The 25552-nt window shown below is 47.5% G+C and overlaps 3 protein-coding genes across 14 annotated transcripts in view; 2 read left to right on the forward strand and 1 right to left on the reverse strand.

Moving 5' to 3' along the window:
* BMP4 (bone morphogenetic protein 4) overlaps nucleotides 1–7442 on the reverse strand; it is a 163763-nt gene extending 156321 nt beyond the window's left edge. For all 11 annotated transcript variants that reach the window (XM_021403059.1, XM_021403055.1, XM_021403056.1 and 8 more), the window contains exon 1: nucleotides 7308–7442. The gene's annotated coding sequence lies outside the window, so the exon portion shown is untranslated. The remainder of the gene's footprint in view (nucleotides 1–7307) is intronic.
* On the forward strand, nucleotides 933–3936 carry LOC110401683 (inositol 1,4,5-trisphosphate receptor-interacting protein-like 1). The gene is made up of 3 exons (XM_021403068.1): nucleotides 933–1231; nucleotides 1510–2764; nucleotides 3543–3936. Exon 2 carries the CDS (start codon nucleotides 1513–1515, stop codon nucleotides 2524–2526), a length of 1014 nt encoding a protein of 337 aa, XP_021258743.1. The 5' UTR covers nucleotides 933–1231; nucleotides 1510–1512; the 3' UTR covers nucleotides 2527–2764; nucleotides 3543–3936.
* On the forward strand, nucleotides 6370–25549 carry MIS18BP1 (MIS18 binding protein 1). 2 transcript variants are annotated; one of them, XM_021403046.1, is made up of 16 exons: nucleotides 6370–8082; nucleotides 9674–9805; nucleotides 11357–11862; nucleotides 13611–13687; nucleotides 14729–14859; nucleotides 15303–15393; nucleotides 15783–15946; nucleotides 17198–17364; nucleotides 18286–18394; nucleotides 19671–20442; nucleotides 21333–21502; nucleotides 22063–22205; nucleotides 23718–23875; nucleotides 24394–24475; nucleotides 25061–25118; nucleotides 25307–25549. In XM_021403046.1, exons 1-16 carry the CDS (start codon nucleotides 7344–7346, stop codon nucleotides 25402–25404), a joined length of 3597 nt encoding a protein of 1198 aa, XP_021258721.1. In that variant the 5' UTR covers nucleotides 6370–7343; the 3' UTR covers nucleotides 25405–25549. The 2 variants fall into 2 exon arrangements, with proteins under 2 accessions (XP_021258721.1, XP_021258720.1); XM_021403045.1 differs by having other exon boundaries at nucleotides 25061–25549.

The raw sequence follows: 25552 nt of genomic DNA on the forward strand, positions 1-25552 counted from the left end.
ATCCCAGCTCCCTCAGCCGCTCCTCATAAGCCCTGTGCTCCAGACCCCTCACAGCTTCATCGCCCTCCTCTGAACACGCCCCAGGGCCTCAATGTCTTTCTTGCAGTGAGGGGCCCAAAACTGGACACAGTACTTGAGGTGTGGCCTCACCAGGGCTGAGTACAGAGGGACAATGACTTCCCTACTCCTACTGGCAACACTATTTCCGATACAAGCCAGGATGCCATTGGCCTTCTTGGCCACCTGGGCACACTGCTGGCTCATGCTCAGCCGAGCATCGACCAACACCCCCAGCCAACCCTACAGGCTTGGGGAGGAGTGGCTGGAAAGCTGCCGGACAGAAAGGGAGCTTGGTGTGCTGATGGACAGTCGGCTGAATATGAGCCAGCAGTGTGCCCAGGTGGCCAAGAAGGCCAATGGCATCCTGGCTTGGATCAGGAATGGTGTGGTGAGCAGGACTAGGGAAGTCATCCTGCCCCTGTCCTCGGCATTGGTGAGGCCTCACCTCAAGTACTGTGTTCAGTTTTGGGCGCCTCAGTACAGAAAGGACATTGAGGTGCTGGGGCAGGTCCAAAGAAGGGCAACAAGGCTGGGTAAGGGCTTGGAGAATATGCCCTGTGAGGAGAGACTGAAGGAACTGGGGCTGTTTAGTCTGGGGAAGAGGAGGCTGAGGGGAGACCTCACTGCTCTCTTCGAATACCTGAAAGGTGATGGCAGTGAGAGCAGGGCTGGTCTCTTCTCACTGGTGACAGGTGACACGACAAGGGGAAATGGCCTGAAGCTGTGCCAGGGGAGGTTTAGGTTGGATATCAGGAAAAACTTCTTTCCAGAAAGGGTTGTTAAGCACTGGAACAGGCTCCCCAGGGAGGTGGTGGAGTCACCATCCCTGAATGTGTTTAAAAACCGTTTGGATGTGGTGCTTGGGGACATGATTTAGTGGTGGGTTGTTAGAGTTAGGGCAGTATGGTTAGGTTGCGGTTGGACTTGATGATCTTGAAGGTCCTTTCCAACCTGAGCAGTTCTATGATTCTATGATTCTATGAACGCAGTTGGTTCACAAAGGGAGCCCCTGGGAGCTCCACACGGCCACATGCCTCCGAGCAGGGGCAATGGCAGGGCCTTGCCAGCCCAGGGCAGCTGAGAGGGCCCGTACAGGGGTGGGGCTGAAAGGTGGGGCTGGGCAGCTTGTGACCTGGCAGGTAGCGCTGCTTCAGTTTGGACTGGGCCATTGGTGAGTGCAGCAGCAGCAGGGGGAAGGCTGGGCTGGGCCAGGTACAAACGCTGGCCCGTGCGGGGCTGCTAAGCACTGCAGTGACTGCTCAGCGCTCAGGAGAACACTTAGGGCTGTCACCACCAGCGCTGGCCTCAGCCCCTGCTGCCTCCCAGCTCCCTCACCCCACCCCTACCCAACCCCAGGGGCTGTGGCTCCTGGCCCCGCTCCCCCAACAGCACGCGCGCGAGCAAGCTCCCTCCCAGCCCCACTGACCCCCGCTCTCCCATCTCTTCCAGATCATGGCTTTGGCATTTGTCTTCGCCTTGCTGGTGCAGTGGGTGGCACGTGTTGGTGATCAGTTCAATGCGGTCATGCTCAACCGTATGCAGCAGTATGAGGTCTACGTGCTAGAGCAGATGAGCCGGCTGCTGCAAAAGATAGAGGAGAGAAACCAGAGAGACCCAGAGAAGAGCAGGGTGGGCGTGCAAGCCTTGCTCTTCTCTGCATTGCATTCGTGGCGGTTTTGGGCCTCAGCTGGAGTGCTTGTCCTGCTCCTTGTGCTCTTCCGGTGTCACAGGAGAAGGAAAGGTGAAATGCATGCACAGGACATGAGTTTGAGATGCAAAGAGCACGTGGAAGACGATGACAAGAACAACGCTGAAGTCATTCTGTACGGAAAAGGAGAGACATTTTCCACAGAGAAATCCAGTTGTCCACTGACAGATGAACAACTCTCGAGCAAAGTAGTGGAGGAACTTCTGAGTGTGTGTCAGACCATTTCCAGGAGATACTCCGTGCCACGGCTGCAGCCGGTCACTGGAATGGACGTTGTCTTTGAAGGTGAGTGGCGCAGTGGGGGCTACGCCATCCACTGCATGCTGGTGCCCCTGAGGCCACCCCCCGGGCATCTCTTCTGCTTGGAGCTGGGCCCTGAAGAGCAGACAGGGCTGAGGAAGTCCCGCCTCCGCGTGGAGCTCATGTGCACGTGCATAAGGGCACGGCTGGTAGGGGACGTGCCCTGCTTCCTGCACAAGCGTGAGAAGAAGCTGGAGGGAGAACGGATGCCCAGCCTCCTCCAGACCCTGTGCTCCGGCTCCTACCTGGATGTACAGAAAACCGCCAGCTGGCTCCAGGAACTGGTGGCACAAGCCTGGGCGGCCATGCCCGAGTGGGCCAGCATGCAGCTCCAGCTGCTGCCCTCCGCCCGCTTCTGTAAGATCAAGCTGACCACCGCCTCCAGCAGGAGCCTGTACATTGAACTGGTGCTCGGGGTACGGGAGGGCGGCCCGGACGCCTTCCTGACCTTCGAGTAAGCGGGTGCTGTCAGCAGCAGGAGGGGCCTGCGGGACACGCTGTCCCTGCTCGTTTTTGGGAAGCTGAACCAGATGACCTTCAGAGGGCCCTTCAAAGCTCCAACTCCGAGGATTCACACAGCAGTCACACCTGTGAAGGAAGAAGCGTCTCCAAACTGCAGTGCCACAGATTTTTGCAAACCTTTCCTGCGCTGGGATCTATGGAAGCTGTTCTTGGTGGTACCAAGGCTTCAGAAAGGTAAGGGTGATCCTCCCTGGTTTTCCTGTCTCCTGAGCAGCAGAGGGCGGGCTTGTCTTACAAATTCAGGCTTTGTGCCCCTGGTGGCCTTGCTCTTCTAAATTATTGCAGAAAGAATGAAGGTTTTTATCTGTAGGAACACGTGGGATCAAATGTCTGTATTATTCTCTGCAAATGCTGTCTTTGTTAAAGATACTTGCAGCAACTCTCAGGTTTTCTGCCACACAGCAATGTTTCTGAAGAATAAGTGAGAATTACTGAAGTAAAACCATGAATTGCTAGTGGAGCAAATTATGGAATCCCCTGGCTCCTCCAGCAGGAGCCTGTACATTGAACTAGTGCTCTTGGTATTGACACACGTGGTGGTGCAACCTTTCAAGCATCCCTCCCCTGGCCCCTCTAGCTATATTAAGGTCTTATTTCCATCCTATAAACATTTAAGAGAATGATTAAGCAACAGTACCCCATTCATATTCCATGCTATGCAGAGAAAGTCCATGGCTGTGCAGTTTCTTGAGTGCAAGCCTGCTGGTGGGTAACACAATATCACATGCTTGTTATTCCCTTCATTTTACTAAGCAGACTAACTGGGTAGAGGTAACTAAAAGTGTTTAGTATTTAATATTTGTGCATTTTGGTTTGTTTTCCCCTTGTGGCAAATGGCACTATCTTTCCCCTTCACCTTAGCCAATGCACTGATCAGTCCCATTAACCTTGGTGGAACTCCCATACCTATTATCATGATCCTGATTTTCATCCTAACATCTGTTATTTTCAGGTCATGCTTTGCAATGGAAGTCTGCAGGTGACAAACTGTCGGCAATGGAAGAGTGAAGCGGTCGCAGTGTGGAAAGGAGTCGTGTTCTAAGAACAGCAAACCTGTGGAACTGCTTACTTGAGATCCAATACATGGATCCTCCAAACCAAGTCTGGTATTTGTGCTTTATGCAATCGTGCACACAGAACCTGATGGATGCTAGAATGAAGGGCAACTGCCTGCCCAGTTGGAAGCGGTAGTGAAAACATTTCTCTGTTCCTGTCAGTCTAGTCGGGTTTCCTGCACTGGAGCTGGAGAAGTGTAAGCTGTTCCTGGGCATCTCTGTGTTGGTTGTAAGCATCTTAGTGACAGGCAGTGATGTAGAACCACAGAATCACCAAGGTTGGGAAAGACCTCTAAGGTCATCCAGTCCAACCGTCACTGAACACAGCGCTCGAGGTGCGGCCTCACACTGCTGAGTGCAGAGGGACGATCCCCTCCTGCTCCTGCTGCCAGCACTGCTGCTGTCACAAGCCAGGGTGCCCCTGGCCTTCTTGGCCACTTGGGTGCAATGCTGGCTCATGTTTAGTTAGTTCTTTGAGGTGTCTCTTCCATTCCCACCTCCCAACAAAGGGCAAGCAGGCACAGAGCAGATGGTAATAGTTTACTACAGTGTAGGCTTCAGTCATAAGTGCTCTCCTCCTGTATGTCGCCATCACGAGATAAAACCATTCTGGGATGATGGAGAGAATTGTTGATTTTCTGATTTGTCCATTCATACGTAACTGTATCTCCTTATGATGCTATATTTGTCTTGAATTAATCACGCATTTCTAAAAGCCACAAATACGAACACAAAAAGGTTATAGACAGTCACCATGACAGCACCTTGCACAGTGCCTTTCCTTTTCAGTTTCAATTTGCTGCATCTGAGATATTCATGCAGCACATTGAATTTTCTGGGGGAAACCAGAGTGTCTTCAGTCAGATCCGTAGCGTATGGATAGACACGGGAAAAACTTGTGTGCCGTTTAGCTGCAGAGTACATACTTTCTCATGGCAGTGCTTAAGGACCTCACTTTTCTTTGTGGTACCTTCAGTGGGTACTGTCACTGAAGCAGTTCTGGGCCATGTTGTAAGTGCCAAGGCACACGAATGAGCATCTGCAGTCCTCTGCATTTCACCTCTTTCCAGTCACTCTCCTGTATCATGTTTTTGTCCCGGGGAGACGCTTGATGCACAAAAAACCGAGGGAACAAACAGATTCTGTCAGTCCTGTATTTTCTGTGGCACCCGTAAGAGAATGCCAAACGTTCTGTGTTCCCACAGCAAGGTTCCAATGGGAGAAGCAGAGCAGAGGGAGGGAGCTTGTTCAAAATTAAGCATCTTTTAGTGTATCCTATTTAGCCCAGAGAAATTATTGTTGATAATTAAATAAATGTCCTTTTGCCCTCAGGTTTTCTGTTTTCCCTTAATTACTGTGAAGAGACACAGTCTTTTATTGTAACTTTCTTTTCTGAAGCTATTTTTCTGGTAGCTTAGTCATTACGTTGCTCATATCAACACATCTGCCTGGCTAACTGGTGTGCAACTTGCTGGCATTACCTTCACTGTACTTTATCCCTGGTCTGTGTTTGTTTTCTTTCATTCAATGGAATGCGTACTCCCATTTCTGGGAGAAAACTGTATTTTTGTTTTGATTTTCCAAACTTTCATGTCATCCAATCTGCCCTTCAGATTTTCGAGACCTGAAATCAATTGCTTGTATGGCTGAAAAAGACTCATGGGCTTCTTTGTCAAGGTGGAGAGGGCAGAAGTAAATATACCCATATTTAACATATATATGCATATCTGTCCATGCAGGATGGTTTATTACTGGCTTTAAAATTTACTGGCAGGGAAAGTTCTCTCCTGTTCTGAACCCTTTGGGGAAGCCATAGGGAGCTGCTGGAGCAGCTGATGGAAATGGGGCTTTGCTCATTTTTTCCAAATCAAGAAACAGAATTAGCTTCTAGAGGAAAGATGTGGGGGAACGACAGTTAATTAGCTAAGTAACACCTGAACAAATTGTTGCCTGCTGGTGCATGTCAGAAAAGCCCTTGGGACAGTGAGGGTAGCAAAGAGTTATCCAGGTTATCTGCTGTGGGGAGCCTGGAGAGAGGCCTGGATTGATGGAGGAGCGTGGGGCCATCTCCTTCAGCCAAGGGGAGATGTAAAGAGCTCCGAGGAATGCTCTGGGGCTGCTCTGGGGTGTGATCTGGAGATCCTTCTGTTACAGTGTGGACATGGGGGTGAAGGAGCTGTACCAGGCAGGCACAACGCTAACCTGCTGCAATGACACACCCAGTCACGATGCCTTGTATGCAACTTGCATATGCCTTGTACAGCTCATTTGGCCCTATGCCTCTGCTGCTGAGTTAAGCATTTCAGAGGGTTTTTTTCCCCCCCTCTTTGGTAGTAATCAACACTTTTTCTGTCCTTACTATGCACGTTTTCCTTTTGCTTGCTGGTGTCCCACTTTGTGACTGGACATATTTAATAATTCCATTTTCATGCTGGCAATTTCATATGCTGATTGGCATTCTGGCCTGCTATTCCTGCTTTTGTCCTTGCTAACTGGATTTTTGTGAACGCTCCTCCTGCTGATTTAGCAATGGTATTCAGAACCACAGCTTCTTTCCAGGGCTTTTGTTTGTGCTTAGGTTTATAATTCTGCTTGGCATATCCATATCACCCATTGCAGTGCCAGATCTGTCTCCCTTAGACAAGGACAAGCAGCAGCTAACAGCAGCAAGTCTGCTGGCTGAGAACTCTGCCCAGCTGCTCCACTGTAAGCAGCACAGCTTGCATCTGCACTGGAAACTGAAGAGAGGCACCAAGCCTGGAACAACTAGCTTGGAAATTCCTTTATAATGCTATCATCTTCTGTCCTGTGACTATTCCCTTCTCCAGGTAGATTTTCACTGACATCAGCATAGCCTGCCCAAAGAGAACCAACTGCCACATCAGGGCACCAGCTTTCAGCTCCTTTCTTCTAATTGACGAGATTAAATGAGATGCATTCTAATGAGTGAACTATACGCACCTCTTCTTGAGTGCAAAGACCTGACAAGGCTAAGACATAGCTACCACCCTCCAGGTGTGGCCTCGAGCTAAAGAACTTGCACTTTTTACCTCCAAATGTAATACTTGCCCTGCAACAATAAGCTCTCCTCCTTACACAGCTGCTGCTCCACCTGTATGCAGCACCTGAAAACACTCCACCCGAAGAAAATCAATTAACTGCCCTACTTTTTCTTGCTAGCTTAACAGTTTTCGGTAGGTAGCCAGGATTACTTTTTCTTCCCTACATAATTGACCTTTTAGGGAACAAAGGACCAGCAAATAAGTTTAAGACGTACTTAAGGTGTAGAAAGCTCTCCAGGAGCGTGGCACGTGTAAAAGGGGACTTGCTTTGCCCTGTTAATGAGTTTAATCATACGTGAGCACCCACAGCTTTCCCAACGACACTCTCACAGCTCACAAACCTCTTTTGCTAGAAAGGAGGAACTACGCTCACCCAAATTCCTGCAGATCCTACCGCGCTTTTCCCAAAAGGAAGAAAAAGCGCAATGGCTTCTGCAGGTAACCGGAGGGAAACAGGTCATTTTTGCTTAAGGAAAAGCTTCACACGTTTCACCCGGTGAGAACTTCAGGAACCACAGAGCTCTCTCACTCCCCCCACCGCTCCCTCACTCCCAGCAGCACCGGCTCCGCTCCGAACACCGCGGCCGCAAAGCACCGCACCAGGAACAAGCACAGCCACGGGACACAGCAACTCCTATGAAGATCCTCCAGTGCCGGTACAGCCCCGAGCAGCCACACAGCGTCCTGATCAGAGCCGGGCCGCCCGCGCTTTACAGCCGTAGAGCAGAGCGCCCCCGCTACTTCCGCCCCGCCACTTCCGTTCTGCTCTCTCTGACGTCATGCAGCGCCGCCGCCAATCGGCGCGCGGCGGTTCCAACTCAAATCCTCTCCCGGGCGCTGCGCGCGCTGTGTGAGGGGCGCGGGGCGGGGCCGCCACCGCAGCGGGACGGGGACCGGGACCGGGACCAGGGCCGCGAGGGGACAGCCCGCAACGGGACGGCTTGCGGCGCCGCGATGATCGCCGCGCCCCGCCGCGGGGAGATGCCGTTCCAGGCGGTGCTCCTCAGCTCCGTCCCCGCGGGCACGCTCACCCCGCTGAAGGATCTGCGGGGCCGGGGCAGCCCCGCGTTCTCTCCTCCCGCCCGTCCTGCCCCGGGCCGCGTGCTGCAGTCCACGCTGGTAGAGGGCGGCGCGGGGGCGCGGGAGCCGCTGGAGATCAGCGAGATCAGCGAGATCCGGCCCGGGCCCGGCCCGCCCCCGCCGAAGCGACGCGCCCGCGAGCCGCCAGACCGGTGTTCCCCGGCCGCGGCCTTCCTGAGGATGAAGATGAAGACGAGGGCCGGCGGCGGCAGCGACCGCATCCTGACGCCCGGCGGGCCCGGGCCGCGCGCTGCGGGCGGGGGGCAACGTAGAGCCGCGGAGCCGCCCGGGAAAGGTTCGTACCCGCGGGCGCTGCGTGGGGCGGTGTCCCCCCGGCCGGGGCTGCAGCGAGGTGCGGCGATCGGTGCCCGCGTACTGCCGGGCGCGTCAGGGGCGAGGGAGGGCTTGAAGCTAAAGGTCGGGCGGAGGTGAGGCCCTGGCGCTGCCCGGAGCTGACGGTGCCCCATCCCTGCGGGTGCCCGAGGCCGTGGATGGGCGCTGGGCAGCCTGAGCCGGGGGGCACCCAGCCATGGCAGGGGTGAAGCTCGATGGTCTCTAAGGCCCCGCCCAACTCGACCGATCTGTGGTTCTGCCATCGGTGCTTAAACTTACTCCCTCTGGTCTGCTTGCAGGTGGGGTTGACCCACCCCACTGGGTGGGGTCACCCAATTGACCCACCACATTGAGTCTAGAGAGTGACACTTTGTGAGATGAACAAACAAAACCAAAACAATGGCTGCCGCTGTTCTTGACAGCTCGGAAAGGATAAAGGTTGGCGGGAGAACCGCTTGGGACCTGAAATACCTCTGAGGCATCCTGCTGGGTGCCCTGCTCTGGTGCCTCTGCGATGAAGCATCCGTCTCCAAGCGGTTGCTGCAGTGCCAAGTTTGCAGAATCACGGAACTGGTTTGAGTTGGAGGGGACCCTTAACGGCCGTCTTGTCCAGCTCCCCCTCAACGAACAGGGGCACCCACAGCTCCGTGAGGTGCTCAGAGCCCCATCAAAGCACTGTGCCTGGAAAAACGTTGAAGCGTTGGGAATGGCTTCCTCCTGCCTGCTGGCACCAAGCTGCTGTCCATGCAGTCTGTAACGATGCATTGCAGCAGAAGCTGTCCCGTGGCAGAGCCCTGTTACCCTCATGTTCAGACTGCTCTGAGTGGAAGAGCCACTGAAAAACTGTCTGGTTTATCAGAGAGATTGTGCTTCATCACTGTTTGTGCTCCTGCTTGAAGTGTAGTACTCATAAATGATGACCTTTAAAGGGCTCTTCCAGCTCAAACGATTCTATCATGCTAAAATTTTATCCCGTTATTTAACTGGTTGGGGTTAAAACCTTTTCATGATGTCTCCTTTCAAGACATCATTGCTGAAAACTGGGCAAAGCTAGGCCTTAACTAGCCTGTAGCACGGACAGCTGCATGCTAACTGCTTTCATTGGGGGGTTACTGAGTGTTATTAAAGGACGTGCTGCTATGGACGTGGTTGTGCCCAAGCTTCATGTTTAGATATTAAAAAGCCTTCCTAAATCCCCTTGCTGCAACTTAAAGCCCCTCGGTACTTCTACTGTCTCTGTTGAACATGATAAAAATGAGTAACCTTATTTTTTACAAAAAGTGAAAATTCTGAACCTTTTCTTTCCTTTTTCCAGATTTCCTTTTTCCCAGATTTCCAAAATGCCTATTTCCATCCTGCATCATCCTGTCTCAAGTCCATAGTGATTTTTGACTGAATGCTCTGTTCCTTTGAGGTGTACTGCTGGTTAGACCTTAATACGAAGAGATAGATCCCGTTTGCATTAGGATCTTATGAAATGTGTGTTTTGCTCCTCCTCCCCTCGATGCTTTTCTTCCCCAGTTCCAAACGTGTTTTTGAACTGTGATTTCCAGAATTGCCTTGCGTTCGGATTCCTCAGAACAAGACTGTGCAAATGCTGAACGTAGACCCTATTGTCCTGGAATCCCCTCAGAAGTTCTTCTTGCGCGTGAAGCAGAAACTGCAGCAGAAGCAGCAGCAAAAAGGTACATGATATTGCTCTTAGGAACACTTCAAAAGCTTGCGGGACTTCGGGATTCTGTTCTTGCTTATAATTTCTCACGTGCTTTTTGGCAGAATATCGCAGGGTATCTGTGCACAGAGGAAAGTGGCACAAGAAACCTACAAGCCTGCCTTTTCAGAGCTGGAGATGGCATTAGACTTGCAGGCTGTAGGTTAGGATACTGGCTTCTGGCCTTGAAGTTTGACTTTGTTCATCTGTTTTTTTCTTTGGGTTTTTTTTTTCACGTGCGCGTACCGTGTTCATTCTGGCTCTGGTGTTGTGGTTAAGAATTCATTAGGAACTAGGTGTGACAATTGGGCACTGGAATGGGAATTTGGTGGAAATATCCTAAGCTTCTTCTTTGCTAAGTCTTTTCCCTGCCCCGTAGCTTTTAATACACAAAAAGAAATGGTTTGGTTTCCTTGACAAGAAAGGTAGAATGAAGGCTCTGGGAGCTTCAAGCTGGTGAGCCTCATCTGTGCCTGGGAAGATCACGGAGCACATCCTTCTGAGAAAGATGTTAAGGCACATGAGGGGTGAGGAGGTGATCTGAGACAGCCAACACGGCTTCACCAAGGGCAGGGTGTGCTGGAGCCATTGGTGGCTTCTGTCATGGAGTGATGGCATTGGTGGGCAAAGGAAGGGCAACTGATGTCGTCAACCTGGACTTGTACGAGGCTTTTGAGGTGGTCCCACAGCACATGCTTATCTCTGAATTGGAGTGATATGGATTTGAAGGGTGGACTATTTGGTGGATAAGGAATTGGCTGGAAGGTCGCAGCCTGAAGGTTGTGGTCAGTGGCTCCATGTCTGGGTGGGGGCAAGCATGAGTGGTGTCCCCCAGGGTTCCATGTGTCTTGGGACCGGTGCTCTTCAGCATCTTTATCAATGACAGACCGTGGGATCGAGTGCACCCTCAGCAAGTTTGCTGATAACAGCAAGCTGTATTTCTCACGAATACCTCATCTAAATCTACCCTCTGTTCTTCTAAAGTTTAAAATTCCCCTGTATTCATTTTTATCCTGTATTGTCTTTTGATAGCAACTCTGTATATACGTATATCCTATAATTCTTCTCCTAGAATGCCAATCAAGAAAATGATGCCTGGCAAAGACAGCATTGTTCATCTTCAAAACAGCACTTAAATTAGGTGAAAACTCAGAAACCAATGTTTGTAGCTCCCAGCATATAGCATGGCTAGAAATCAAGGTCTTGAAGTTTGGATAGAAGGAATTATTTAAGATTCTGTTTTTTATGAATAACAGAGCTTTTTCTCTGTAGGAAGAGTTAATTAAAGATAGGAAGGATGGTACATAGGCTGATAGGTGTGTACATCAGCTCGCTTTTGGGGGGAAGTGGGATGGTTATTTGTTGGTCTGGTAGCGATGAAAATCTGGTACAAACAAATTCAAAGAAGTGCTTGCTGTTAGAACTGGCTGTTGAATTAGTGCTTTCAGAATAGTAATGCTAACCATTAGAACGTGCTCATATTAATATTGCTAATTGCCTTTTTTTTTTTTTTTTTAACGGGCAGATCCAACGTTTTCAAGCTCAAACAAGCAGAACATTCCTCCTCCCACAGCTGCAGAAAAGCCGCCGGTCAAATCTGCTTTTGGTGAGCTGCTCCCGAATGCTCATACAGAGTGTGTGGCCGCTGGTAAGGACAATGAGGATAATTTCCTTGTGGAATCGATGGATGCTGATGATGAAATGTCTCTAAATACAGTAACTAGTACTGTGGGTGTCCGTTCTACCCCTTCTGAACCTGGGGACCAGTTTGAAAGGTGTGGAAATAGAGAAGCAAAACGTACTGAGCTTCCCCAAGAGAAAGGACGGTTGCAGCCAAGCAATCAGCGAGCTGAGCACAGAGTAGAAAAGATACTGGAGACTGCAACTCAGAAACCCACACAGCACTTTTGTAGTGTGGTGCTCTCTACTCCTGAAGTCTGCATACCAAGGAAGCAGAAGCAGAAAGAAAACTGTAATGGCCCTTTGGATAAACCTCGGACAGATCAGATCGCTGTCGCTGCTGACAAAGAGGTGGGAGAACTTACTGCTTTATTACACCTAATAGGGTAGAAGTTCCCGTGGGCTGCTTGTAGCTTGTGGTCATGATTTTTGTTTTTTTCTTGTCAAAAGTAACGAGCATGCAGATGAAGCTGCTGGGTGTACTGGGTGCGCCTCTGGGATGGAGTTCACCTTCCGCACAGCAGCCCATGTAGGCTGCACTCTGCACTTGTAGCTGGAGCAGCACTGATTTGCACCGCCACTCTGTCTCTCACTGGGCAGTGCTGGCACAGCACCAAGACTTCCCCTAAGCCCCCAGAGCCAGGTGGGGAGGGGACACTGCTGGGAGTCTGACCTACACCACCCAAAGCCGTATCTCACACTATGGGACATCGGGTGCAGCAGCAGGAGCTGGGGAAGGAGAAGGGGAGCTCTCATTATGACAGTGTCCTCCCAACAACTGCTACATGAATCGAGGCCCTGCTTCCCAAGATGTAGCCGAGCATCGCTCGCTGATAGGAAGTAGAGAATAATTTTCTCCTTTTGCTTCTGTATGGCCTTTGTGGTTTTTTTTTCTGTAATTAAGATGTTCTTTAGCTCAGCCCATGAGCCTTCTTTCACCATATATTTCCCCCCACTTTTATTGAGGAGGGGGAGTGAAAGAGCAACATGGTGGAGCTGAGCTGTCTGTCAGTGTAAAACATCCTCAGATGGTACTGGTAAATATTTTCCCCTCAAAAGAATTTATTTTTTCCCAGCCAATGGTTTGGTCGGTTTGTATAAAAGAAGGCTTTTTCATTTAGTATTCACAAGCTGCTGTCTGGGCTGAAGGAGTTCTCAACTTGAAGGAGTTTTCTGTGAGATCACTTATATCTGTTCATTGCCACGCTCTGGTAAGATGTCCCATCCAGCTCTTGGATGTATAGACAAAGCTGAGGAGGAGGAGGGGAGATATTTCCTAGCTGTAGGCTAGGTGATCCTCAACATAACTGGATCTGTCTGTATTTGATAGTGAGGTAGAAATCTTGGGTTCACTGCCAGAATGCCTAAACTAATATTAAGGGAGGCAAGAATCTTTTCCTAGAAGTCTAGTTTGCAGGTACAATTTTCACTTCAATAAGCACTTGGTAGTGCTTGGAACTTGCTGATTAGATCTCCTGGAAAGCAGTGTGTTGTGAAGCGTGCTGAACTCCTCAGGAGTGAGCCTGGGGGCCTGGAGGAAGCGTGCCTCCCCAAAACCTGCATTTTTGTTGTACTCCTGAGACATTTCAGCACAAAATGATCTCTTAAAATACGAAGGTAGTGCAATGTGAATGCGTCAGGAGCTTTTAGTACTGGGTACAGTCATTTTAATGTCCTCTTAAATTTTAGCAATACTGTAGCTAATCATTTTATTTTTTCATGGGTAACTTGTTTTTGGGAGCAGTAGTTTGAGAACTGATGATAATGTAAGAGGTATGGCATGCTGATGGTACTGTCTGAGGAGGGCTCTTTGGGTTTGCCTGGAGTCCTGGCCCATGACTTTATCTTCTAAAAGTCAATGCTAAGTTATTCAAAGTGTTTCTCTGTTTTAAAATTCATATATTCTGCATTGGAATCCAGCTTGCTTGTGATTCTACATTTATGCATTTCAGAGGTTTTTTTTTTTTGGTCTGGAAGGTGGTGCCTAAATAGATTCTCAGTGTATGCAGGAGTTAATTTCTACTTTGCCTGTGCATTGGCAGTGTTATACAGCTTAGCCTAATATAAAAATAATAGCAGATCTGATCTTTTTCCCACAGAAAAGAATCTGCCTTGGCAGCTGGCGCATCAAAGTGATGAATGGTAACACTGCAGTGTGTGTTGAAGGAAAACGAAAGTAAGAAAAAGATTCTGACTTCAATGCAACGTAAAACGTGTTGGAGGGTTTTCAACATCTCAGCCCTAAAGGCTGTGCCATCCTTTGAGAAGTGGTGTGGAACTTGTGTTGTTGGAATGTCTTGGTAACTGTTAGAATCAGTTCCATGCAATTCTGCTGCTTGAAAGTCTGAAGAGAGTTCTACTGTTTGCGGCAAGTTAGACAGTTAAATGTTAGGGCTGCCTTCTTGGGTTTGCCCTTAGTGTTTAGATTCTTTTTATGTTAATACATTTATTTCTCATTGAGAGGTCCCTTAAACGTTTGTTAAACTCTAGTTTTTGCATGGACTGGAGCTCCTTCTTCACTCATTGTCTTTTAAATAGGAAGGTAAGAAAGAAATAAAATATTCCAGGGGAGAACTTCAATTTGGCTTGTATTATAATACCTCTATAACATCCATAAGGGTGTCACTGCAACAACGAGCTTAATGGAGTCCTTTCTCATAGAACCATAGAATCCTAGAATGGCTTGGGTTGGAAGGGACCTCAAGGATCACCAAGCTCCAGCCCCTTGCTGTAGGCAGGGCCTCCAGCCTCCACATCTAATACCCAGACCAGGTTGCACAGGGCCCCATCCAACCTGGCCTTGAACACCTCCAGGGACGGGGCATCCACAGCCTCTCTGGGCAGCCTGTGCCAGCACCTCACCGCTCTCTTGGTAAAGAACTTCCCCCTGATATCCAACCTAAATCTTCCCTCCTTCAACTTAAAACCAATCTGCTTTGTTTTTGCAGCCTAATGTCTAGCGTGTTCTTTGATGAAGGTTTGCAGTAGGTGACAAGCTCGTTTTGTTTCATGTCCAAATATTAAATAAGAGGTCCAGAAAATCTTCCAAGCTAAGAAAAGAAAACCTAGCACATCCTACCAGTGTCTGTCTGACTCATCAAGTGTGTAATGCTGTTACGCGGATATGGGATGTCAATATTCTTGTTTTAAATTCCTCCTTTTATGAAAAATTATGGGGTTTTTTTTGGGTTCTTAATATTATTTATCTTTTTCTTAGAGATATGAAGGACATGTTATGGCATAGTAATGCAATTGTAGAACGCGTAGCATACAACCAAGTTAAAACATCGTCTGGCAATATCTACTTGCTGCAGGGATATATAGATTCTGTTGCGATGAGAAAAGAAGGTAAGAAGATGATTCTCAATGTAACATTGCAGACTGAGAAGGGCTTTAGAATTATGGTTGCTTTCTGTGAACTTGCACATGCTGCTAGAGTAAATATTTTGTATTCTCCTGCAAACTGGGCTTGGGGGGTGCTCAGCACTTCTGGCGGCCTCGAGGGAAGCCATGAGCTTTGCCCAGTCCATCAGTGCTGCACAGGCTTCTCTTCCTGGCTCCCAAAACCTAGAATGCCATCTTCAGGTGCTGATGTCTGCATCCCACGGCCCTTGGTTCACTTCACCGTGATGTATGCAGTTCCTTTAAACTGGGAAAATCCATCTCTCTGATGTTTAAAATGTAGTGGGTTTCTGAGGTGCTTCCAAACGGATCGTACCGAGTGGTATTTCTATGTTTCCTGATGAAAAATATTGCTCAGCTCTCGTTAATGCCACTTCTGTTTCACGCAGGGTTTTCCGGCCAGTTTGTAAACAGATTTAAATTTGGGTTTTCCAAAAAGTGGAAGGAATATATTGAGGAGTTACTCAAGGAAAGAAGAAGGTAACTCCTTTGGAAGTTGTTTCATTGTAATGCTCTCCCAAGCATTAGTTGATTTTTAAGAATATTACACTAGTGAAAGATAAAAGATTGTAGATGTGTGTATGGAGACTGTGATCCAGGCAAACTCTGGTCGCTGTGTTGGAAGGATATCCTCTCACTCACCTTCATTACACTGCTTTGCTTTTGTTCTGTTGAGATGCAGAGGATCAACACAAGTGAAGGGCATTGCTGATGTAGTGACTTGAACCGTGTCACTATGAGCAGAGCTGCACTGTGCTGCTGGGCTTTTGCTGGGATGGGGGGAAGACTTCAGGTCTACAGAAGTTAATGTTTTGTTACAGGATAACTGCTTTGGTTGTTGATTATTTTTTTTTTCTTTAAATCGTTAGGAAAGAACGCAAAAAAAAAATGGGTGAGGATGAAAACGAAGAGAGTGACTCAGTGGTGGATATGGGTGTGCTGGAAAATGCAGAAGACCTGGCAAGAAATGTAAGGAAACGTGAAACAAGAAATGCTACGTATGAAGTGTTACCAAAGAAAGATGAGAACACGTGTGAGTCTTTGTAATCTTTTTCTCTAGAGAAGAAATGGATGGTTTGTGAGAATTCGGTGTTGGTGATTTTGTTGGTTTTTGGTTGTTTTTTTTTTTTTTTTTTAAAGCTTTTTCCCAGCAAAAGAGAGCTTGTTTTGGTTTGTTAATTTTAGGCTGTATGGAAGAGGTAACAAATGAATTGGGTGCCGTTTGTTGTTGTTTGCTTGTGTTTGCACGAGCTGCAATAATCAGGAGCACAGGCTTCTTCATTTTCTGGTTTGCTGATGTCCAGAAATAGGTGTTGTTTAGAGGCTCTCCTGGGGAATTACCCTGGGAAGGAAGCAGGAGCCTGCTGAGGTCTGCAGAAGCTGACATCAGCTCCAGAGCTGTTTGTTCTGGCAGCAGCAAACTTGACTTAAGTTTTTCCTGGTCGCTATATTGTATATCGTGCTCTTTTCTGTCGCTCTGGGATGTATGTGGGGTTTAATCTCTCCATCAAGCCTTCATTCCTGGGACTCCCATGCAGCGCTGGCCTCCACCCTCGACCCCTTTTTTGGCTGGTTTGATTGTAACTCCTTCCTTGAATCTGTTCCCGTAGCAGGTTTGTTTTATGGCATCTTAATGTTTTATTGCCAGAGCTGAGGAATAGTGAGTGATGTGCTAACAAGCATTGGGCATGGACAGAATGCTTGTGGAAGAATTACTTTCTTTGGCTTTGTTTCCAAAGGAAATGATTGTGAAGCCACAACCCAATGACGGACATATTTTTTCTTTGCCTTGTGATGCAGACTTGATTAGGGACACTAATTGCTTTTGGTTTTTAACTTGAACTTCTTTTCCATATCTTGCCATAGGCTCCAGCAGGGTCTGGCAGACTGTAATCACATTGTCTTGCTCATATAATAAAAACTGTTTGTGTTTTTTCTCTCTCTTGGTACAGTGAAGATTTGCTCCGTGTGACACCTTTTCCTTATCATTGTAATTCTCTGTGACTTTCAAGTTATTCACAGCCTTGTCAACAAAGTGAAAGCTTCACAGGGATGAGGTTTATAATTCATGAACGTGATTGTTTCGATCTCGTTCAAGTATGCTTGTTTCTAACCTGAATTATTACAAAAGAGCATCGTTACTTTGTGGTACGTTTGTATTTTCCATATTGTTTGTGCAAGTTAACTGGTTTTTCACAAGCTCTCTTAGGCTTGTGAAGTGTGTTACAGTGAGTTTTCAATGCAACATTTGGGGCAAAGCTGAGACTTCTTGTTTCTCTTGTAGATCGAACCCCAAAACACAAACCTGCACTGAGTAACTCCAGTGGGATCTACACTCGCAGCGGGCGCCTTGTTAAACCACCGCTCAGCTTCTGGTGCGGGGAGCGTGAGTTTGTGGATCAGGAACTAAATGTCACCATACAGAAAGGTGGAATAGATTATCTGAGCATGGTAAGTGTCCTCTGCGTGTTGTCAGTTACACGCTTCTGTAAATTACCTTAGTAAACACATTGATAACTTTGGGATGTATGGAACTGTCAGAAACAGGCTGCTCTGACGGGTACCTGAGGGCATTCTGGAAGCATCATAAAAACATTTTAAAGCAAAAGTCTCTGAATTATCAGATAATTGTTGTTGCCTGTGAAGCTGGGGTAATCTGTGATTCCTTCTGGAAAAATGGAATGTTCTGAAGGAGCAGGAAGCTGTGCAGAGGTAATGCTTTGGGTTACGGAGGTTCTCAAATAAAACACTTCCTGCAGTGTAACATCAAGTCCCTGCCACCACGGCTGATCACACAAGGGGTGTCAGGGCTGTAGGGAAGGCTTTGTGTTATCTCTGCTGTTCTCTGCTTTCCCTTTTCTGTGTAGTTTCCTATTCATTAGGAGCAGATGTTTCCTCATTTCTTATACCTTGGCCTGTCCAGGTCACCTCAGTTTGGATTGGGATGGGTTCTTCTTATTTATTACGACACCTCAGACAACTCTGATGGTCCTCTGATAATGAGCAAAGTGCGTGTGAAGGAAGGCAGCGTTCTTTTCAGCAGTAGTTTTTTTCTGAACATTAACTGACCACGTGGCACAGGCACTGTCATCAGCTCCAGCAGTGCAGGTGTGTGCTCAAGTCACCAGAAGGTCCTAGGTCTTGAGATTTGAACTGTGTTAGAGAATGTAGCGGGAGCCTGGCGAAGTTGCCATAGCCACATGCACTTGTGTAAGCACCCGTGTTCATCAGACAGCACTGAACAGATTCTGGGCAATGTGGGTGTCTTAACTCTACCCATCCTGTAAATGTTTGGCTTTTTCAGAGCTGGCGTCGGTAGGCTTGATATGTAAGCTCTAGCAGAAGTTTAGATTAAATTATTTTATTTTGAAGATGTATAGTGCTGAAAAACCCAAAAGAAAAGCCAACTCACTCTCTAAGACGAAGGAAAGAAAGGATTCAAGGAAGACAGTGGAAGAAGAAAGAAAAAGCCATGATAAAGGTAAAACGTTTTTGTTTGTTCTGTTACAAGTTCTTGACTGGATGCAGTGGGACGATGAGCTGGGTGCTGGGGCAACGTGGCCATGTCTGGCTAATGTCTGGCTATTTACATCTTTAATTATCATTCACTTCTTCTGTGAAGAATTCTCCCAGTAGCACTGATGGCCAGCTTCGCAGCTCAGAATATGTTTGTAAACTGCTTCTCTGATACAGCGTGGGAGCATGCACGTTTCTTTCCAGAAATCAGAATGGTTATGAATTTTATTTATTTAAGTTTCTGCTCCTATGCGTCGAATCTCTCAGTATGTCTGGTACGTGCAGCCCGAGGGAGCTGACGAGGCCAGCTGTCGTTCTGGCTTAACTTTTCAAGCTGCACAACGTCAATGAAATGAAATGCCTGCGTGGGCTGTACTGACAGTGCTCTGAAGTCTCTATTTTTAATAAAATTTGGGAAACAGTAGCACCTTGAAATCAGTCCAGCTATAAAGCAAAACACTCTCTTTTAAAAGCAACTCTGTTTCCTACAGAAACATTATTTGTATGATAATACAGCTTTCGGGATGAGTGTTGAGTCGGTCTCAGTCCTAGCATTTTAGCAACATTTTCTGCTTACTCTTTTAGTCTCTATCTGTTCCATACTTTCACATTCTCTTGCTGCCTTGATAATCCTAATTCTTCTAACAGTCAAGAGGCATGCCCTCATGGGAGCAAGGAATGCAAGTACTGGAAGTCTCCTGTGCATGAGGGATCCTGCTGGCTGTACTCCCTCTGAGCATCTGCTCAGTCTAAAATCCACTGCTTAGAACTGGCTTCGTGCTGTATGTTCTTTGTACAAGTCAGGAGTGAGGGTATTGTCCCTGCTTCCTGTCTGTTGGGTGCAGGCTCAGCCTGCCTGTCGGGATGTGCTGTCTTGTCTTTTTGTCACGTAGCCTCTTGTTTCTGAAGAATTTCATCCCAAATACGTAGGAGTGTATGCGTAAGGGAGAAGACCTCTACTTAGTTTCTAAGAGACACGGGAAAGGAGGTAGTAATCCCAAGACACTTCCCCGGGGTGCTGCTGAAACTCAGGTTTGGAAAAGGCTTCTGCAGAGCATGGGAGCTGCATGTTGGAGATGTGCCCGTGTCTTCCTACAGACATTTCTCCGTGTAACAGAGGAGCTCACGGATCTTAACGGATGCACGGTGTTGCATGGTGCAGCAGGCTGGTCTGTGCTTGTCTGAGAGAACAGTAATGATTTACCTTACCGTGTGTGATGTACTGATGTCATCTCTTTCAGGGAAAAACAAAGAAAAAGGAGTAAGTTCTAAAAACAAAACCACGTCCACTGGAAGCAAAGAGGCCAGGCGCTTTGTTTCAGATGATGAAAGTGATGATGCAAGTGAGACCAATAGAATTAAAACACGGCTTTCCCATAAGGAGACTCGCTTAAATACTGAAGGTACAAACAAGCATAACTATCATAGCAGAACCATGGCAACGAGAAGACAAGAGACAGGAAAAGAATATGGAGGGCTGACTACGGATCAGAACACGTACTCTTTAAGGTCAGCCAAAAAACCTTTTCAAGGCAAGCCTTTAACGGAAGAATCCTCCAGCAAAGATGGGGAAGAGGAATCCGGTGACTATATCCAGTTGTCTGTCAAAAGGAAAAATAAACCTTTTTTGCCAAAAGAGGTTCAAAACTCAGAATCTTTGTCCACCTGTGAAAGGCTGCAGGGCAGCACGAATGAGGTGTCAGGCGAACGCTGGGCAGTCACACACTGCAATGCTGCTGCATCCCATAACATGCAGCTGAGGCAAAGGATACCTACCTTCATTGAGAGTTCTGATTCCTCTGAAGGAGAAGCATCTTCTGGTGAGGAATTTCACCCAAAGGAAAAGAAATCAGAAGTGTCCAATAAAAAACCAAGCGGCAATGTTGCGAACACTGCCAAGCCTTCGGCAGCAAAACCCAGGGAATCCCAGAGGGATAAGGTGCACAAAACTCTCGATTTTTTCTCAAGGGCGGCTGATAGCTGGTCTCAAAAGGAACTGCAGAAGCTGCACAGGCAAGTGGTTCCCTTGTCTTCAGAGGGCAAAGCCTATCTCGGATACCAGGAGGCATAATACGGGCACTGGAGTGTTTGGATGGTGGTCTTCTGAATTTGGATTTCTCAGGTTTTAGGTTTTGAAGCAGTCTCACATGATTATAAATTTCCTTTTTGCTTTAACTCCCTTTTACAAAATGGGTCACAAATTGAAGAACAGTAGGACAGAGCAGACAAGGAGCATTTCCTGCAGTGGCTGTGAAGCGTGAGCTTAGGGCAGCCCCCACCACTTCCATGAAATGTAAAGTGAGGGGGGGGGGGGTAGCAGCTGGAACTCTGTGATTCAGTGCTACTCGAGCTGCTTCCCAAATATGCCTACTTATTTTTCTTGTGAGATAGACATCTCTGTGAATAAAGCTGAAAAACGCAAGTCGGTAAATAATATTGTAAAAGTATTAATATATAATGATTTAGACAGTAAAAGAGGTAATATATTCTCTCCCCTCATGGAATGAAATACTAAACGTGTTGTGTTTATGTATTTAAATTTTGTAGTGTGGAGACTGACCACAAGGATATTAAATTAATACATTGGACAATTACTTAATTAGCTACTGGGCAGTGCTTAATATACATACAGTGTTACAAAACAACCAGGTTTGGTTCTATATTTTTACATCGTTATTTTATTTATTGAAACCTGCTGGAAACAAGGATGAAATGCACCTTGTAACTGAGGCATTCAAATAAATGTTTGAGTGTGAAAGTGTCTCTGGTACCTTCTGCAGATGAGATCTCCCCTCCCAGCGCACGCTGGCAGCCCTAGGGCACACTGTTAAGTCTCAGGGTGCGTGGCAGTGCTGCACACATTGTCCTGTGTGAGGAAGGCCATGGTTTTGTTCTCTTGGCAGGGCAGTTGCCTCCTTTCCAAAGCACAAGAATGGTTTCTGGGTGGAGGTAGCGATGGCCGTCGGGACGCGTTCTGCTGAGGATTGCCATCAGAAATACACAGAGGAACAGGCAAAAGCTTCCAAAAGACCTGCCCCAAAGAAAACCACGTCAGGAAAGCCAGCACAGAAAGGTACCGACCTCTTGGTTCTGAGTATGATTTTGTCTTTACATTTTAAATTCATTATATATTATACAATGGGAGATGCAGCCGTAAGCGCACACACCCCCCTGATAAATAAGCAATAAAGATTCTTTATTTTATCGTGCTTGGATCAGAGTCCTGTAGCGAAGCAGGTTTCTGCATTACAAGGGTTTGTTGCAGAGCTTGAGGGATAAATGAAGCAGAAATGAGAAGAAAAAGGGCAATTTAGAGTTTTTGACAGGAGGACTTAACCTGGATTCGCCACCTAGAAGAAGACAGCTGTTTATAAGGCTCTGGAGTAACTTTCTGATTAAGATGTAGGAGAGCATTTAGTTTTGGAAGTGTAAATTGTATAGAAATCCAAAGGACCACAAAGAAGCTATGAGAAGTTTCCACAAAAGAGAGGACTTCATTGCTAGCACTGATTGATGCTGTGATTCCATTCTGTTCTACGATTCCATTCCACGATTCTATGACTGCAGCCAGCTAATTTAAAAGCATGCTATGTAATTGATGTCTTAGAAAAAGTAATGCTTTGATTCGTGTAGATAAGACAGAGCTGGTTGCGATAACTGCCAAAGTGGGAACGTTCAAAAGGAAGCAGCAGATGAGAGATTTCCTGGACAATTTACCAAAGGACGACCATGATGATGTTTTCACTGCTACACCCTTTCAAAACAGAAGAGTGAAGGTAAGTAAATCTGGGAGAACTGTACGTATCCATGTGCTTTTCTGATTGGGAATTCAACAGTGTGCTACAAGTCAGCTGGTTCAGTGCCAGCCGTGTCATCTTGTGGTTTGGGGAGGTTTACTTACTTGATTCATATTTGCAATGCTTTGATTGCTGGCAGTGAGATCGTGGAACGTGACCTCCTGCTCCTGTCTGTCCAAACTAGCTCCAGTAATGCAGGAGCCTCGGTTCCTGCAGGGACTCCAAACAGCTCCCATATGTCTGTATGTCTTTCTGATACTTCCCTTTTTATTTTTTTTTTTTTTGAGCAACTCTTCCTTTCTTAATCTGGTACACATCCAGAAGTAGAGTACCACCATGGCTCACAGAAACGTGATAATTAATTTAAGCACTGGTGGCTTCACTGCTTTCTATAGAGTGCACTGTGCAGTGGAGAGGTCCCTGTGACAAATACATGCAGACTGGGTGTGAAAGAATCAATGCAACCGTGCCCAAGGTGTCCTTTTCTGGCAGAATGCCATTGTGGTGGAATACAATTTCAGCCAGTCATGCAGAAGGACTCTCCATTATTCTTGCTTTCTTATTTGGGGGGGGGGGGGATTCAAGTTAATTTTACCAGTTGTAAGCTGTGCAAAAGAAACGAGCCTGCTTTTGTGGTGCATGGTGAGAGGGATACTTCCAGGGAGAAAGCCTTGGTGAGGAGTCTGGAGTCACATCCATAAAGCATCCAGCCCCTCGCTGAAGCCATGCAGACTTCTCACATCTCCAGTATCTTGTAGCAAGTTCTGGAGCTCGGTCTGCTGCGTGAAGGATCCTCACGTTTTGTTTGCTCTGAACTGGCTTTTGTTGACTTTGTGCTCTCTTCTTATGGAGAGGAAGGAGCAAACAGCTGTCCTGACCACCTCTGATGCCAGTTACAGCTCTCTTTGCCCTAGGAGCTGCTGCTCTGTTTCTTGTATGGAAGCTATTCTGGGTTTTTGATCGTGTGTTGCCCCTCCCTGAGCCTTTTCAGCTCTCCTCAATCTCTCTCTCTTTAAAATGGAAGGACCACAGATTCACTGAGAATCCTGAAATCTTCCTTCTGAGAAGTAATGGTCAGCTCCGAGCCTGTAATTGGAATCAGATTTGTTTCTTTTAATGTGTAGTATTAACCAAAAAGGGGCAGCAAAATGCTGGGCATCCCCAGGAGTGTTTAGAGTAAGACCAAGCCATGGGTTGGCTTCTCTGTGGAGTCCTTGCATGCCTGCGTTCAGCATACTGCGTCTATTGCTGGTATCTGCAGCTCAAAAGGGATGTAGTGGAGTCAGGAAAAGCAACTGAAGTGAGCAAAGGGATGGGGAGAGAGTGCCTGCTGGGGAGAGAAGCACGTCAGGAACTGCTCAGCCTGGGGAAGAGGGATACAGCCGAGGTGCACAGCTGTGAACAGGCCGTTAGCTGTGATCACTCTCAGGCCTCTTAAGCAGGCTTTGCAAAAGGGCAGATCACGAGTTGCTCTGGCGCGTGTCATTGTAGTTGCCCATGTTCCTGGGAAGCCAAGATGATGACGACGACGATGACGACGACTTTGCACTTACCAACAACCCACTCACACCTTCCTCAGCCATCTTCCCTCTGGCGAAAACCCCGCAGTGTGAGCACATCAGCCCCGGAATGCTGGGACCTATCAACAGGTGGGAGCTCGTGCTGCTATTCCTGTGCCAACGCTTCTCTTTCTCACTTTTTGTCTTCTGAGGAAGACCACTCTTGGGTTTAACCTCCAGTATGCTGCAGTCCTTAAGGTATTTGTTTAGAGAAAGCTTCCATTTGACAGCGTGTGCGGTTTGAGCTACTCAAGTGTGGACAACTAAAAACACTGGCAATAAAGCTTCAGGCTTTATGGGAAGAAACTGGCACCCTGTTCAGTGAGAAGTGGCATTTTTATATAATGGACAATGAGCATCTTCCGGGAGGGTGATAAAGCTTTTTGTCTGATATTTGCATTATGAGTTGTAGCACATGCTTTAATTAAACACTTCTGCATTGAGTCATACTCCGGGAACTGCTGCTACATTGAATTGGCCAACAACTGTTTTTAATGGCCCTGCTGATTTTCTTTCTGCATTAGAACTGTGTGTGTGCTGCTGTAGCTGTATCCAGCGGATACCCTGAGCAGAGCACACCAGTGACACTGACTTGCTGATGCTTGCAGGAACGACTGCGACAGGCACGTGTACAGAATGCAGAAAACTCAGGGCTCCAGGGGCAGCTGGGACAAAGTCAAGAAGCAGCCGGTAATGCTGGTTTCCTGAATGCGAGTTCCACCCGTAACAGTGCAGGTTCTGCTCAGCAGGAGGATCCCTGGCTCACAGAGCGTGGGCACTGGAGAAGGAAAACAGGAGCCCCCCTCGATTCAGGCCAAACTTCTGGGTTTTGTATCTACATATTTTAGAGGAAAGTTACTTTGATTATAATTTACTGTCACGATCAGATAGGCTGTCAGGATCTGTAATTGCTTTTGGATTCCGGGACCTTTTTGGTGCATGAAATTCCCGCTATCTTTTCCTGGATGGACTCCTCACCTTGTACCCTGAACTTGTGTTCCTTTCCTGTCCTTGCCTTGGTAATTCTTCTGCCTTTTCCATGAGCAACCGAGATCCCAAAAGCGGAACAACGTCACTGGTTTAGAGAAAGATGTTATGGTAGAGAAGCACTTCAAATCTTGAGTGAAAATGTGGCACAGCAGTAAGGGGCAGCTGTATTCTAATGGAACACCATATTAGTGCCTGTTCCTTCCCCCCCACTCCCCAGTGTTTCCACCTTCCTGTTGTGCTGGTGCTATAACTGCTGTCTGAGTGGAGACTTTTCCTTTTTGGCAGGTGGCTGCTTTGCATGGCACACCAGCTTCGAGGAGAACCAAGTTCGCCTTTGATAAAAGTAAGTGCGTTTTGTTTCTCCTCCTCCACGTCAGCTTTACTCGCTTTCACACTGGTGCTGCCGTGTGGGTGTTCACAGCATTTGCACGGAGTAATTCTTCAGCACTCTGTTTCTCACTGGGCCTTCTGAACTGCCTTTACAGCCCAGGCACACGCACTAATGCTCTCTCCCTGTTTTTCATATTGCAGAAGTGCAGCAGAGCCCCGCAGCAGGGAAGCTCTTCGTGGCTGAGGCGGCAGATTCCTCAGATGAAGAACAGGAAGATTCCTATTTTTCTGTCTGCTGAACTTCTGGAGGTTTTATTCAGTATTTATAAACTTGTATAAAAAGCCCAAAGGAAGAGTTTCAGCCACCTCTCTGGCACGGTGCTCCTGGGGTCCTGCTTAAAGCTCGTTGTGGCCGACCTGGCCCGACCCGCAGTGCTGCTGTGGCTG

The sequence above is a fragment of the Numida meleagris genome, chromosome 6 (genome assembly GCF_002078875.1).
Source record: "Numida meleagris isolate 19003 breed g44 Domestic line chromosome 6, NumMel1.0, whole genome shotgun sequence".
NCBI lineage: Eukaryota > Metazoa > Chordata > Aves > Galliformes > Numididae > Numida > Numida meleagris.